General features: G+C 42.9%; 1 protein-coding gene across 5 annotated transcripts in view; it reads left to right on the top strand.

Annotated features, from left to right (window-relative positions):
- The window catches only part of mthfd1l (methylenetetrahydrofolate dehydrogenase (NADP+ dependent) 1 like), a 35,469-nt gene that overhangs the window by 4,100 nt on the left and 14,854 nt on the right, over window positions 1–16,515 (top strand). For 3 of the 5 annotated variants that reach the window (XM_061704158.1, XM_061704159.1, XM_061704156.1), the window contains 20 exons: window positions 835–1,175; window positions 1,838–1,922; window positions 2,030–2,080; window positions 2,186–2,239; window positions 3,024–3,148; window positions 3,487–3,587; window positions 4,250–4,386; window positions 4,460–4,571; window positions 5,426–5,487; window positions 5,580–5,677; window positions 5,770–5,943; window positions 6,025–6,161; window positions 7,103–7,149; window positions 7,334–7,441; window positions 8,138–8,212; window positions 8,610–8,712; window positions 9,803–9,879; window positions 10,695–10,835; window positions 11,538–11,606; window positions 14,263–14,374. In XM_061704158.1, coding sequence (XP_061560142.1) covers window positions 931–1,175; window positions 1,838–1,922; window positions 2,030–2,080; window positions 2,186–2,239; window positions 3,024–3,148; window positions 3,487–3,587; window positions 4,250–4,386; window positions 4,460–4,571; window positions 5,426–5,487; window positions 5,580–5,677; window positions 5,770–5,943; window positions 6,025–6,161; window positions 7,103–7,149; window positions 7,334–7,441; window positions 8,138–8,212; window positions 8,610–8,712; window positions 9,803–9,879; window positions 10,695–10,835; window positions 11,538–11,606; window positions 14,263–14,374 — 2,113 coding nt within the window. In that variant the 5' untranslated portion in view covers window positions 835–930. Of the gene's footprint in view, window positions 1–777; window positions 1,176–1,837; window positions 1,923–2,029; window positions 2,081–2,185; window positions 2,240–3,023; window positions 3,149–3,486; window positions 3,588–4,249; window positions 4,387–4,459; window positions 4,572–5,425; window positions 5,488–5,579; window positions 5,678–5,769; window positions 5,944–6,024; window positions 6,162–7,102; window positions 7,150–7,333; window positions 7,442–8,137; window positions 8,213–8,322; window positions 8,534–8,609; window positions 8,713–9,802; window positions 9,880–10,694; window positions 10,836–11,537; window positions 11,607–14,262; window positions 14,375–16,515 lie in introns of those variants that run through there. The other 2 variants (XM_061704157.1, XM_061704161.1) reach the window with 2 other exon arrangements.

The raw sequence follows: 16,515 nt of genomic DNA, 5'->3' as shown, positions 1-16,515 counted from the left end.
GAACATATCAAAATGATTTAAACAAATGGAAATTAGGTAGGAATTGAGCTTCAGAAAAGTATTTTCCAATGTGTTTAATTAATCTATATAATGATTTTCTCATTTGAACTATTGCACAACTAAAAGAAACGAACTTTTCTACAGCATGCTAATGTGTTGAGATCCACTTGTATGTTTACTATTGTTTTCCATATTTTATGTTTCAGCCTTCTTCCAAAATGGAATAAATTCACTTTTCCCTCAAAATTCTACAGACGACACCCAATCGTGACAGTGTCAATATTTTTCTTTTTAGATTTTTGCAAATGTAGCAAACATTTTAAAACATAATAAAAAGAGGGGGGAATCACATGTGTACGTAAGCATTTGCAGCCTTTACCATGAAGCTCAAAAGTATAGATAGATAGATAGATAGATAGATAGATAGAGCAATCGATCGATGTATAGATGGATCGATAGATTGATATTTTGAAGTGGGCTCCCATGATCTATTGGGCCTTATTTGACCAGTGTTCAAAACCACATGCTCGTGTTTTCCTTTTGCCATGCTGTTGCGTTCAATGCCATCTCGTGAATGTTACACATCAGTTTATGAATGAAGTGATCATTTTAATAAATCATTTAAAAGGTGCCCTTTCCGTGATAGAAAAAAAATGCATTTTCTGTTCTAATAAGTCCATGCCTTCCTTTGTGGCAAGTCCATCAGTAACTGGTTGTTTTGTCTCTTCTTGCCACCGTCATAAACTCCACATTCCCTACGGTCTTTGAAGGCACCATGCCTCCATCAGGACCCTGTTACCTTTTCGCTGAAATTTTGCTCTTCTCTCTTGCTAGTTTGAAGACCTCGCTGGTTCTCTACATACACCGGGCAGAAGCAACAAAAGTTGGGAAGCAACTTTTCGAGTTTACAAAAGAGTCGACGAAGCGAAGATGATATTGTCCGTAATTCGCAGCGCTTGTGGCAACGTCGCTCTTCGGATACACCATGCCCGACACGGAAGTCGGGTCAGCGGGTTACCACTGCGGAGATGCCAGCCGGCCGACGCGTCTCTCGGCCGGCTTGCCGTGCGAGCGGCGAGCGCTGCGACTAGCGGCAGCACCGGCGCCAAACTAGCCGACGACTTCAGGAAGCAGTCGCGGAAACGAGACGGCGCTGACTTCGACCGCGCTCTGAGGTAAAGGAGGAAATATATTGGTGTATTTGGGTGTCTACTGTATTTTATTTTATCTGTTGGCTGGTCGACACTTGTGGCGTGTTTGGCTATTTGGCTATTAGCCAAACACGCACGTTCTTGGGGGTCTGATTAGACCCCCCCCTCTCTCTCTTGTTCGCCGCCAGCTGATGTAACCTCGCCTCTTGGTTGCCTTCCACATGGTATTTAATCACAAACAGGATGGCGGATTAACACGCGTGGAGTCACAAAATGGGCTCCATCCATTCATTCATTGAACTCGTGTCGTCATTTGGTGACTCTTGCAATAGCTTGGGGACCATATTAATTTATTACTGACTGTAATGTTAAATGAAGTGAGCCATTAGTACTCCCTCCAAATCCAATCTAAATTTGGTTTCATTCTAAAATAAAAAACTTAACTGTGTTTCATCACTTTTCTCAATTGTTTTGGTGACTAACTGGTTGTTTTTTTATTGTAAAAACTGAGCATATCGGGCTTTTTGTGAATCAAGGTGGCCGCTGTACTGGGTTGCCTTAGATTATGCTGTTGTACTTAATGCCGTGGGCCTGTAATAGTCTGTTTCGGCTGCGGTTGCTACTGTTAAGTTTTAAGTTGAGAGAACCTAATTTGAAATGTTTCTGCGCTGCTTTTGCTGTCACAGGGATGCGGTTCACCGCACCAAAGAGCCAATGGTGGCTCTGCAGAGAAGAAATCCAACAGTCCAGCCGCTGCTCGCAATTATACAGGTGGTGTATGGGTTTTATATTTGACTAAAGATCAGATCAAATGTCGAATGGCGTAGTGTTCGGAAGAAAAAATTCATTTGTTCTCCATTTGTTCCTTTACTTCAAAGGTGGGTGAAGATGACAGCCTGTTGGAGCTCAATAAGAAAATAGCAGGAAAGGTAATTCTACCTCTTGATGCGAATCCATAACCCCCTTTTGCTCTCCCTCACCATTCTAAACAAAGTTTTTTTTGTTGTTTTTTTTTTAACCACGTTCTCCCACAGGTCGGCTTAAATGTCACTCAGATCTGTCTAGCCAAGGATCGCAGTGAAGACGAAGTAAGTGAAGCAAAAAGAGAAACTCTTCAGGCTGCTCATTGTTCAGCGAGTCCGTGCAAGCTTTTTAGCATTCCGAAGGCTGTTTGTTTGCGCGCCATGTGATCAAGCACGTCTAAACTGCAAAATCCAATTTGGTGATTGCTCAGCTGTAACTCACTGACATCTCACATGAGACGAAATTGACTCCACTTTGGATCTTGGCCCTTGTCCGGGCCATTGATCAGTCTTTAACCGTGTTAGTGTGGAGTTCTATCAGTTGTGCAAGTGGAGGACTAATACTGATACATTAAGTGTCGCCCAAAAAGTCAGAGAACAAGCAAAAAGGCGCTAGTTAGTCCATTGCTCATTGACCAGAACTCTTGTGGTGACGCAATAATTTTTTTTGTAATTAATGCATGTGATGTCCGTCACGCATGATTGCGTTTCAAACTCAAATTTTGTGGCAATCCCGAGGTTCCACTGTATATGTTGGCGAACAAACCAGTGCGATGTATACTGAAGTTTCACAATTCACACTGTGACAACGCACAGCAACGCGTTCATTTTGTGGTATCACAATTCGCCACACCCGTGCCAGTAAAGTATACGTTTAGATGCAAAATAAACCGCAGTGTGGCGCAAAAGCCAACTGTAGACCATTTACAAGACCTCTCTGTGCGTGACCCTGTTGTATTACTTTGACTTTACAGTTCTTATTTTCTTATTATCAGAAGTTAGTCCTTGCGCGTTCCGTCCGTAAATGGCGTCCTATGTTCCCACGTGCTTGCTTTGTCCACATGAACAGATTGTCGAGGAGGTGTTGAAGCTGAACGAGGACCCCGGGGTGCACGGCGTCTACCTTCACCTCCCCCCTGCTTCCCTCACCAGCCGAGTGCTCGACGCTCTCAAACCCGAGAAGGACATCGACGGGTAAAAACCTTCAGAGATCCACCCATTGGCTCACATAATATAAAGGTTTACTTGCTTCATGTGTATGTCATTAAAATCAATGTAATAGAGTAAGTGACCCCCCCCCCCCTCCAAGAGTTTGAAATGTTTATAATTGCCTATATTTATAGTTTCAACCCCAAATGAAGCACAAACTATGATCCTCAAAGTAGTGATTGCTATTTGAACCATTCTAATCCCTATTTGCAGTCCAATTACCACTACATTCCTCAATCCAAAATCCATATATGTGTATTGTATTGCTTCTTGAATAATTAACTAATTCAATAAATGTGCTTCCCTCCCATCTTTTATGATAGGATAACATATTTGAACATGGGTCGTTTGGTGCAAGGGGACCCGAACAAAAGCTTTGTTCCACCTGTCGCCAGCGCTGTAATGGATCTGTTGCAAGAACACGGTGGGTTAATCCTGCGCATGTTGTCTTGTGACGTCTTTTAAATCACTTCTATAAACTCAATTTGTGTGAATGTAAATGTACAACTACTGTAAGTGACTCAGTAAGCGCCAGTATTATTACCGGTAGTCGTTTTTAACAGAGATTAAAGAATATACGGCTGTGGGTATTGTTATAGTGTATGTCTACGTGCTTTGCGCCATCATTTGCTTTCAAATATCTCTTGTATAATGCGTTATAACACTGTCACATAGATGCTATTATTCAATAGCCCGTTTTTGGCGTTTCCCATTGTGTGTTAGCATACGTACATTAAGGGAAAGTTATGTGGTTGTTTTAAATACACATGTAATTCTTTGTTTAGTTTGACCGTAAACTTTAATTGAGAGGGCCATTAAACAGTTTGAAGCCGCCTCTTTTTTTTTTTTGAAGTTTTTTTTTTCACAAAGCCAAACTGCTGCTTATTGCGATCGAATTGCGTTGACCGTACGTGCAGCACTCGTATCTGAAGCACTTGTAAGTCATGTCACTTGTACCTCAAGACAACACTAGTTTACGATATAAAAATCTCTGTATAGTATAACGATTCGGGAGGGGAGAGTGAGTGAATGATTCTGAACACAAGCTTTTTGGTAAAAAAACCCCCCCCAACATTTTGCTTATAGACTCTCCCTTAGAAGGAAGAACAGTATTAATGATCGGTGCAGAAGGACCTCTTGGGGTGGCCCTGCAGTGCCTGCTGGAGAGAAGGGGAATGGCAGCTCTCAAAACTCATTCCAATTTCAAGAACCTACAGAGACAGGTCACTTGAGATCTTATGTGGCTTTTTGTGATTGTTGTTGTTTCATGACTCGTCATGTTAATCGTTTTCTCAGGTGATGGAGGCTGATGCTGTGGTCCTACTGGGTGCAGATGATCTTAACATTCCACCCAGCTGGATCAGGCCAGGAGCCGCAGTCATCCGCCGGGAGCCCACCCAAGAAGGAGGTACTGTAAAATAGTGTCCACCAATCACTACGTTCGGTCATCAAAAGGCTTCACCAGTGATTAAAGTGTTGTCAATGTATTGACACTCATTTGTGCGTTGTGACACCGTTTAGTGTTTTTTTAGATGAAATTGGGAAAACACACAATAGCAGCCAGAAAGACAAATACAATGAACGCAAAGTCAAATAAACCAAATTCAAATGCCTGTTTACTTTCTCTGGTAGGTATAATCTAATGTAAGCAAGTGAGCAGGGATGTAGAAATCATCATGCGCAAACTTTGCCAGCAAACGAAAACAAAACAAACCCGGTCTGCATGGTTTTGTAACTGAGTGAACAATGATGAGTCTCCCACAGAAAGTTCTTCTCCTTGAGCGTAATAGTCCTCTGAGAAAAACATCTTCACTTGTAATCACCTACTGCTTTCACCACCAAGTTATAGGAGACATAAACAAAAGTGCACTGTCTCCTTTTGTAGTCAGCAAAGTAGTTGCGAGGCAAACAACAGCTTACAGTCCAATTCTGTATTCGAGACAGAAACACAAGCTCGCGATCTATTTCTTTAGTCAGCGAACAAGTCTAAATGGAAACATGTTGTAGTCTACTTTTTTGGACAGAAAACCCAATAAAGCACAAACAATATATCGCTGTCTACTTTAGCGAGCAAACTATATGATACAGAAACAGCAACGTGTGGTCTACTTCTATAGCCAGCTAACTAGTTGAGATGAAAACAACAGTTTCCGCTATACTTCTTTAGCCAGCAAACTACTTGATATGAGACAGAAGCAAATCAGCACTGACAGTCGCAATCATCTTTTACATTTCATGTCATTCCATATTGTTTATGTTCAGGTGACAGTGGGATGTCTTCAATGTCCGGGTTGGCGTATCTCACGGCAGCGTACAGAATACAGGTATGCCATTTTGTCGGCCGGAACTATTTGCTTGTCTGATTTTGGGTTGTATTCTTACTTTGCTTTTGTGTTTTGCTTATTTTGTGAACAAGAATGTGGTGCACAGCAGCGGTCGGAAGCTCCAGGAGCAGCAGCATTGGCCCTGGAGACTGCGTGGCCTCAAACTGCAGCCCCTGACACCTGTCCCAAGGTACATGAAGCTTCATTCATGAGGAATTTTGCCATTTCTGTTCAGCCCTTGAAATAAAATTGCTTGAATCTTACGGTTTGTTTGTTTGCCAGTGACATCGAGATTTCCAGAGCTCAGACACCCAAGGCAGTGGAGCAGCTGGCCGAGGAGATTGGTCTGTTGCCTGAAGAGCTTGAAACTTACGGCAGGAGCAAAGCAAAGGTTCGCCTCTCCCTGTTAGACCGCCTCCAAACGCAGCCTGACGGCAAATACGTGCTGGTGGCAGGGTGAGTTTATCCCGTCTTTGTTTCGTCGATATTACCGTTAATTGTTGTGAAATGTGAAGCTAAACTGTATGTTTGTGTTAGCATAACTCCGACCCCACTCGGCGAAGGGAAGAGCACGGTGACCATCGGCTTAGTCCAGGCCCTGTCTGCGCACCTGAAGCTCAACTCTTTCGCTTGTCTACGACAACCCTCTCAGGGACCCACATTTGGGGTCAAAGGTCAGCAGTACATGGCTCGGTTGTTCGAGGCCTGTCGGGCACAAGTTTTCCTTGACTTCTGTTCAAAAGTAGCCATAAAAATTTGAACAACCTAATGCAGGGGCAATTATGTATTATGATGGGGTGATTACTAGAGTTCCTGCACAACATATTTGGTAAGGATCAAGAAATGGAATTGTGTAGCACACTAGTCAAATGCGTAATAAACAAACGCTATGTTTAAAAAACAAAACAAAAAAACAGTGCAGTACATTCCAACCCCCAGTGGCATTTAAACAGCGTCTCCCTAGCTTTTCAGATGGAGCCAAAGCAATAATAATTAGTTTTTCTAGCATAATAAGTTACACTGTTCAAACTCTTACTGTTGTACTGTTGGCCTCCGCATCCTTCGTTTCCAAAAAAAACAACACCAACTATTGATGATGCACTTTTTAGCTACACAAGAGGCACAAAACGGGAGAAGCTTCTTCTAGAAGGGCCAGATTATTAAAAAAAAGTACATTTCTACACTACGGCCTAATACAATAAAAGTTGAAGCTGAAAGCAGTGATGAATAGGCCCTCACACCCCCTTACTTGTTAGGGAAGACACTTTTGGTCAAGCGCTGATCCTGTGGAGTCCAATAGTATGACACTTTTATATGATTGCAATTTTTTGAAACCAGTTATGATATTGTCAACAATGGGTCTTATCTGGTACAAAATCAGAAAACATAGATTGGTAATGGTTTAGTTGGGAATCAAACTTTGCATCCTTCAGCAGACATTTGCCAGTTGGGAGCATATCAAGTTTTTGTGTCTCTTGTCAGCGTGAAGCTAGCATTTGATAGCTGCTGTCATGGAGGGGGCAGTTCATTCAGAGTCCAGCGCTCAGCACTCCTCTTTTGTGTGTCCCTGTCCCGTTGTCTGCCTCTGACTGTGCTACTCCTTCTTTGTGTCTAGGGGGAGCTGCAGGAGGGGGATATGCCCAGGTCATCCCAATGGAGGAGGTAAGACACACGCAGCCTTCCTTGGCGGGATTAGTGCTCGCTTTAAAAAAAAAAAAAAAAAAGAGAAAACTATTCTTCATTGCCAAAAGGTTGACTGGGAGAGGTGGGACGCAAGGGAAGCAGTTCATCTTGCCTTCCCTTCCCTGACCGCTCACCGCTGTCTCAACCTTTATCCGCCCTCTAGTTCAACCTCCATCTGACGGGTGACATTCACGCCGTCACTGCTGCCAACAACCTGGTGGCGGCGGCCATCGACGCCAGGATGCTTCATGAGGCGACCCAGTCGGATAAGGTGTAAAGATCAGTTCGCAAAAAAAAATTCAATAAATAAATCTCACAACAAGCAAGATATATCGGGCTTTCGGGTGAAATTTCCGGATGAACCGAAAATGCACTACTGCCGTTTACAGGTGAATTTAATGACCTTCTCCAAACACTTAACGCACATGTTCAACTAAAATGTTTCAGTACTTTTTGCACAACTTGCTCAATGTAAAAATGCACAGGCAGTGTTGAATCAATGAATGAACCGATAATTTGCTGATTCGATTAGAATTGGTAATTAAACAGAGCTCTTTGTCATGCTGTTCACATTTTGGCATCTTAAAACCAAGGCGACACCTAACCATTGATCAACTGTGCCTTGTCATTGTGAGGCTTCAAACAGGAAGTGGCCACTGAGTTTGCAACAGAGATCCAGAGAGACTGGGAGAGTCACAGAAAGGTATAGAAGTGGACCTCCTTGGAAATGTATTGGTCGATTCATGGATCAACCACCTGTTGTGGATTTTTCCATTCAGCTTATTGTTTGAGAACAGCAAGTTATGCAAAAAAAAAGTATAGAACCGTGGAATACCCAGACAGAGAAGGTCAAGTTCACCAGTGAAGGTCATAGTGCATTTTAGGTTCATCCTGAAATTTTCACCCGAAAGCTCAATAATCCTAAACTTTTTTTTTTTTTTTTTTGGTCTCGTTTGTCCAATCAAAGGCGCTGTACAGTAGACTGGTCCCTTCAGTCAATGGCGTGAGAAGATTTGCACCCATCCAGGTTGCAAGGCTGCACGTAAGTGGTATCATCTCTTTTTTCCACTAGGTGTCCTCAGTTATCCTGTCCTAAACTGCTGCCGTAGTCCCAACAGCAGCGTCAAATAGTTGACGTGCACTGGGGTATAAACAGTTTTATGGAGTGTTGTCGACGAATGTCCTAACTTTACTGAGGAACAAGGGGCATTCTAATTCTTGGAAAGTAACTTCGTAAGGATTATAAATAGCAATAGGTTTTAAGAGATAAACAGAGATAAAGAGTTGGGAGTCCTTGTGAAACTTTAATGCCCTCTCCCCCATGTTCTAATGGAGACAAGTGTCCTAATGAGCACAAAGAAGAGTACGGTAGTTTTAACAACGCCTAAGTCCCGCTGCAATGCCACAGCTTGTTCTACCTTCTCGTCTTCTTATTCCAGCGTCTCGGGATAAACAAAAGCGACCCTGCCTCTCTCACGCCCCAGGAAGTCAGTTCTTTTGTTCGTCTTGACATCAACCCTTCCAAGATCACCTGGCAGAGAGGTAAAAAAAACAAAACAAAACAAAAACACAGACAATTTCTTTTTTGTTACATAACTACTAATATTACACTATCTATTCTTAGATTTTCTATATATTGGGTGCTTCAAAGCAGCAACACCAGTCCTCATAATGAAGTAGCTCATCCTTCACTTGCGGCAAGCTAATGGTTATAGGAATGTCTACTTTACTGGGAGCTGTGTCGACAGTGAGGAGTATGCTATTTAGTCCAGCGGTTCCAGAGGGCATTCTTTTAAAAAACACACAAACCCCGCAGGCTAGCAGCAGACTCCGTGTCGTCTCTTGTTCTGGGGGTGTGGTTGCGCTTCTTCTGTGTTTTATTGGAAAAAAAAAAAAGTTTTATGTTTTTTTTTTTTGTTTGACTATGGTTAACACCAGCAGTGTCAGTAATCATTTCAAGCTCCATTATCGGAGAACGGTGGTGGCTGAGAACAGCATTTTAAATCTCACATCATCATCAGGCGTGTCTGTGTTTGCATTTTGAAATGTGTATTGGTTTTTGAGTAAAAGAATACAGTTATGCCTCAGGATACCAGTGAGCCGACGAACAAGCTTTTCGAAATACGACTTGTCAGTAAGCTGATTTTGCGAGCGCAAACTTGGGACACGAGCGTGGTATCCTGGCAGAAAACTGAACTCCAGAAAAAGAAGCAGTTTGGCAAATGGTGAAAAAATGATCAAAAAAGAGGCTTCAATATGTTTAATGCCACTCCCACCTGAATAAACTTCATAAAAGAAATAAAATGACACGGTTTGCATTTAAAACCGAACAAGATTGCCTTAACACTGGCCCTCTAGCTTAATGCTAACATGCAATTTAAAACGCAATTGACATGCTAACGGTTAGCATTAATAGTAACAGTTTTATGGATAATGGGCAATGGATATTTTGGGAAAAAAAGTCAAATATTACAAGCATCTTACTGAGTCACGTACAGTAGTAGAAAAAGAAGAAGAAAAGGCTGGAACGGACTAATGGCATTTCCATTCATTTCAATGGAGAAAGATGATTTGAGCCACCACTGTCCTGGAGGAAGTGTCTTTTTTTTTTTCCCTTTTCTTTGTTTTCCAGTGGTTGATACAAACGACCGCTTTTTGAGGAAGATCACCGTCGGGCAGGCCAGCACTGAAAAAGGACAAATCAGAGAGGTTTGTGATGATTGCGCTCATGATGAGCGCACATCGATGCGGCCGTTTTTGGTATCTCCGAAAAAAAGGAATGATGATCACCGATATGTTGACAAATGACTTGTCAAGTACCCACCCTGTCTAACTGTGTAAAAGCTAAGATGTATTTCACTCATATTTCTGCAGTGAGGACAGCTAATGAAATCCTGCACATAAACATTTCACCTCCAATGGGAAGCCTTAGCAAAAGCAAATATTTGAAGAAGGAGAAAAATGATACATACACCTGGCAAAGCCTCCAAAATGGTTCAGCATATGCTTACGTTTATCACCATCAGTTGGTTCATCCTTCACTAGATACACTATAGCCCCTGAGGGTATTCCAACGGGGGGAGTGAATAGAAACGTTATGTCTGTTGGTGGACTGATGTGGTTCGAGTAGTGTTATACATTGCGAGCTAGGGTCTTTTCTCCCACTTTTCCCAGTGGGTCGGCCCGACTTGCACACATTCTTCCTTTGTCTTGTATTTAGTCAGTCAGTCAAGTAAAGTGACACAAAGTGAGTTGGTCTGTTCAAAGTCGTCATGTCGAAAGGTGGGGGGGGGGGGAACCAGGGACTGCTTTTTTATTCCCACAGTTATGTTGCTACAAGATGCATTTATCAAAGTCAGTATAGGGTAACACGTCATTTATTGAAACTGTCTCTCTTATCTGCAAACCTTTACACCAACGCCACAATAAAAGTGCATTATTTCACTTTGACTCTTCCAGGCATCTGTCGCCTCGTTGCCTTTTTTTGTGGGTTACATTGCGCACATTGTTGTCACACGCTCCAGACAGGCTTCGACATTGCAGTGGCCAGCGAGATCATGGCCATCTTGGCTCTGGCAGACAGCCTGGAGGACATGAAACGAAGACTGGCGCGCATGGTGGTGGGGACCAGCCGCTCCGGACAGCCCGTCACCGCAGAGGACCTGGTGGGTGTTTGATCTTTTCATCCACTGGAGTGTGAGAACAGATAGGGAACCCCCTCCCCACTCGGTTTATCAGGGCTACGTCACGGCATTTCTGCAGGAAAATGTGAATTTCGTTCTTGTGTGTTTATCATTTTGACTGTTGACGTCATTTTGTGACAGTTTGCTACACAATGAATGCAGATGTCCCTGATTTGCAGTTGAACTGGTCAAAACAACATGCTAAATCCAACCTCCCCCTTGAAAAAAAAGAAAAAAGAAAGAAAGAAAGAAAACATCTCATTTAAGCACCTCTCAGCAGGTCTAGCCTGACGAGGTCAACTGGCTCTGGTTTCCCATGGATAACTGTGGCATGTGTTGTTTCAGGGGTAGAGGAGGCTCCCCTATAAAATTACATTAGTCTTATACCACCTCAGCCTTAAGGACCCGTAGAAAAATGGTGTATAACGTAATTAGCGGGGAACACCTCTTAAATCCAGTCATTACTCAGTCTAAGGTTTGGAATTTGACCATCAAACACTGTCCAAATAAATGCCCAAGTTGTAAACAAGTTCCCAGTATTTAAGTTGATCTACAATATTTTTTTACACAGGCATGCTGCATGTGTTCTTATATTGAAACTGCAAAATACTTTATTTTATGGTGGCCGGTCCATTTTGTTGTCTTATAGCCAACCACCACCCTCATGTTTCTGTCTCCCGTCAGGGTGTGAGTGGGGCGCTGGCCGTGCTTATGAAGGACGCCATCAAGCCCACGTTGATGCAGACCCTGGAAGTAAGTCGCCGTGCGTCACAACCACTCGTCTTAAACAGTCCTCGCCCTCCTCAGCTGCGCTTCCTCTGATGAATATCTCAGTGGGATAAACAGGGCAGCGGTCTACAGGGAGTTTGAAAAGCCTTCGCCCCCTCGGCCTCCGCCGTCGAGCCAAATGATAGAAGAGCTCCACAGAGAGCTCTTAAAAGATGATATATTGACTTTCCTGCCCTGGCTCTCAATCTGAAGAGCAGTCAAGTAGCGTGCCGAAAACGTCTACAAGTCGAGTCATCTTGCTCATGTCACAAAAGACGCCCTAAAGACACAATTTTATCTTAGTGGGCCGTTAAACCACAAGGTCTTGTAATGACTGCTCTTCATTTTGTCTCAGCTAGACTGTAAGATGACTGGCCAGAAAAGTCTGAGATGATTGTCTTGGACACAAAGAAAAATAGCAAAAAAATTGCAGCATCAAAGCTATAATCGAAGAAGTGGAATTTGCAGCATCAAAGCTATAACTGAAGAACTGGAATTTATCGGCCTATCTACACTGAATTTTCCCGCAACTTTGCTGCAATCAAATAATTGGAGGCGTGACAATGTCTGTGTCAGCGTCTGGTGTGACTTATAAAACGTGTCAAAGCTCACACTTACTGTCTTTCCGACATTCTCTCACATAAACGTGCCTTCCCTTCTGTTACGTCTATGATACCACTTGCCAAGGAGGAAAATTGTTGGGCTGACTTTTTCCTGCGAGGGCCGCAAACAGAAAATCAAAGGACGCATGGGCCACTTTGCCATTCTTCACCTTTAATTTATTGAACACATTTTTAGTTTATGCTGCGGGCCGCAAAAAGAACAGCTGCGGGCCACAAATGGCCCCCTGGCCATAGTTTGGGCACCCCTGTATTAGAGCTAAGATTGCTACTCATGATCACTTTTGAGATGGTTTAATAATAAAACAGCATCACAAGTGAATAGCTCCTGGCCACTGATCGTGTGTTTTTATTTATGACTCCCCTGAAATTAACATCCTTAGAAAGCATTTCCTGCGCAAGCTGCAGTGTATTGTGCACCATAGCGTGGACACAATGTTTGCAGTGGAGCCGCTCAGATCAGCTTTGTTTTAGGGGGATACGTTGTGTTTATTTGGAATGTCCCAGATTGTCTGTTTTTGGTGGTGCTGTGGGAGCGGAGTGTGCACGCAGCAGAGATGCGATAACTTTTTTCTTTTTTTTTCCCCCCCCCTTGTTTTTTCGGAGGAAGCGTCGCGGTCCTGTTGTGCGAGCCGTTTCCTGTGTTTCTGGTCTGGGAGCTGGTATCGTGACCAGCGGGGCCTCTGCGATCCGTGTGAATTTTCCGTCAAGCGTATAGACTGCCCGGTCCTTTGAGGCCTCTGTGCTTGTGATTATTTTTCATATGGACACACAACACGGTATGTGATTTGGCCCAGTAGAGTTGTGTGTTGTCTGTTGAGTCAGATGAGTGGCAGCACCCCCTTTTTCCCCTCTTCGTTTTAATATACAGTGAATGTAGAAGGTAGGAGACAAAAAAAATAAATGTTCCCTTTCCATATCCTCCTCAGTACTGGTGCATACTAATATTGTGGAGAAGAGGAAAGTGTGGCATTTTTTCCAACTTCCTGTTTTGTCCCTGACCTCCATTTGTTTCCCCTCAAAAATCCTCACATCCATCCGTTGACAAGTCGAGACTACTTTTCTTTCATCACGTCCCATCACTGCACTTTTCGTAAATGCGCGGATGTGGAAACGGTGAAGTGGAGCGATTCAAAGTTCAGGGCTCACGCGGTAATGTTTGGCGATGAGGTTACTGAAGTGCGTCGGTCTGTCTAATCAATCCGCACAATTGATCGCGTTTGTCAGAAAGTTGTTAAGAGGAGGATGGGCTCCTCCTCTGGCGTGGAACTGTTGCTATAGACATTGGGAGGGGAATGCATACAAAAAAGCTTACAAAATAAATGCGGCCTCCTCATCCTTCCTTTTTCCTCCCGCAGTCTAACAATGGATCACTTCGCACCATTTGTCTTTTAAATGTCCTCATGTGCACAGCCTGATTTAATTCCTTCTTTATTATTTGATGCCACGTACACTCTGCAGTACAAAACGGTTCGCTACCATTGCATTACGTCCTCATCATTACATTACTTCGCTGGTTGATTCAAATAAATTACATAGACAAATGTGGCGTCCATTTTAGGTCAGGTTTAAAGTTTTTATTTATTTATTTTACACAGGCTGTGTAAGGGGGTTTGCTGTTTTGCAAAATTCTAGTAAAAAAAAAAAAAAGATCGCTTCATGGTTTGTTTGTTTTTTGTTTTTTTACATTGCATGATGCATTGGATCAAATGCTCTTGCAGGACGTTTTATGATGTGTAGGCCGTAAGGTTCCCACCCATCTGTTCCATTAATCAGCAAGCGAAAGAAGTGTGGCACAGTTTGTGAGACAGGCGTCTTTTAACTTTTTTTTTAACCCACTGTTTATGCACTGTATGCGCGGGCAGCCTCCACTGAGACACTTGTCACCAATTTTGTCCTGGAGAGATGTCGCATGAAAGAAAAGGTCCATTCCAATTGAAATCGAGCAGCGTGAGTTGTTGTGGGTTAGTCTGTCTGACTAAACGCTTGTGTGTCTTGTGTGCCCCTCTCCATTGTTGCAGGGTTCCCCGGTGTTTGTCCACGCCGGGCCCTTTGCCAACATCGCCCATGGCAACTCTTCGGTTCTTGCCGACAAGCTCGCTTTGAAGTTGGTCGGCCGGGACGGCTTTGTGGGTAAGCGCGGACTGCCTGTGCATGCAGATCAAGTGTTAACTCAAACACTGGTAAGACAGAAGACAAGGAGTCCAATTTAAATACACACTAGCCATAAACATGGAATTATTTCCCTTAGGGCTGGGAAAGAAAATCGAATAACTCTGCTAAGTCTTCAAAAATAGTTTGACGCAGAATTTCTGCCTCGAAGCTCCGCCGGGACAAAAAAGGGGGAAAAAATTCCGTCCGGAACCACGTTTGTGCCGTAAAACCAATGTTTCGCACAGACATTTATTGCAGACGGACGCAGGCCACTGATGAACTTTGACAGAAATGACAGAAGAGCATCTGTTAGTGATTTCTAAGAAACTATTAGATGTGTAATGTGTGTGTGTGTATATATATATATATATATATATATATATATAACATGATTTATGAGTGAGCTGAATGGTAGTTAGTGCTTTTTTTTTTTTTTTTTACCTAAAATGGTAATTGCGAGTGCGTGAATGCTAACTGTTTAGCAAAGGTTGATTTTGTTGTCTCAAATTCTGTACAGTTTATAGCATCCACAGAGTACCAACATATGCAGTTTAACAATAGAAGACCAGCCCTCAGAAGTGAGAATAAAATGCATCTTAGTAGTTTAAAAAAAAAAGTATTTTTTGGGGGTGGGGGGAGGTGGATTACTCGAGTACAAACAAATCTATAGGATAATCGAATCTAAAAAGATTCAATCATGACAGCCCTATTATCCTTAATCTTGCAACCTTTGGCCCACATTTACTTCTGCTACTCTGGTATCCCTCTCCGGTGAAGCTTTCTAGGAAACCGGTGGGAAGATTGTGTAAAAACAGACAGGAGAGAGGAAGGAAGTAAATTGATAATCTTAAGAGCCTCAGGAATTTTGGAGTAAGACACACTAATCCCTTCAATGCCAAGACATACATGAGTATTTCCATTATTATCTGTCCATCGCTCCATCTGCTGTTGTTGTCTGTGTTTGCTCTGGCTGCAGAAACATGTTTGGAATGTGTGCATGTGTGTTGGCAGGCCTTCTTAACCACTATTTAACTGTTTATATGTAGACTTTAAGGTTGCTTGTGAGAGCAGTAACAGGTAAACAATACTTTGAACATGTTAAAAACGGGCAGTCAGCTGTTGTGAAGTGGGCAGCGTGGGCAGCAAAGACTTGGGTTTCACAACACTGGAATTCAGATTTCGGGGGGGGGGGCTAGCTCCACACCTATTTTCCATCAGCCAGGCTGATTCTCACGCTTCCTTGTCTGAGGCTCTGTGATATGGGATGATGGGATTTACAGTATAAGAATAAAATATATAGTTATATTTATAAATTAAACTGCTGTATAACGACTATATAATCACCTAAAACGACACTTATGATTTGTAAAGGGGTTCCAGAGATATCAAGATCAATGTGTCAATTTTTGATAACAGACCGTCGCATTTAATTGGATAAACACAACATTTGGGTCTGGACAAAATTAAACAAGATGTCATTGAGCCCTACCTGTCTGTGTGATTGTCACTCGACGCTCGGGTATGCAAGGAACTAGACCTCCCGCCTGTTGACTCCCACGGCAGCTGGGATGCATGATGACCCCCAAGCAAACGCATTTTCTTCCACTTCCACCCCCCTCCCACCAGCTTTCTGCGCAACCTAATATTCACAGCATCCAAAAGGAGGAGGAAATATAAGATTGAGTGAAGCAAGGCAGCTCTCTATTTAACGAAATGATATTATTGTGTCAGAAGGCGATCACGATTTGTACTGTAGGTTGCTATTGACGGTGTGTTTGGGATCGTTTGTCTTATCTATGAGGAAGAACAAGGTGACGGGTCTGTGACTGGTTTTTGATGGGTGGCTGTGACGTCCAAAAAAAAAAGGGATGTGAAATTGAAGCATTTGACTGGATCATGTTCTCCATTTCTACATTGTCAGAGGATGCACCTTGCAAATCCCCAAGCCCCTTAAGTTAATTGCAGAGATGTGGAATAGTGTGACACTGCCAACTGTGAAAGACACCTGTGACAAAGGCAATAAACAGGTCATAAAATGGTTCATAAACTAGTTGAACACTCTTTAGGTACTTCTTTAAAAGGAAAGGTTGAGTGATTGTATCAATAAGTTGGTTATAATC

Source organism: Phycodurus eques, chromosome 18 (genome assembly GCF_024500275.1).
Source record: "Phycodurus eques isolate BA_2022a chromosome 18, UOR_Pequ_1.1, whole genome shotgun sequence".
NCBI classification, from domain to species: Eukaryota; Metazoa; Chordata; class Actinopteri; order Syngnathiformes; family Syngnathidae; genus Phycodurus; species Phycodurus eques.
The sequence above is the reverse complement of the archived record's forward strand: the minus strand, read 5'-3'. Positions and strand labels throughout refer to the sequence as shown.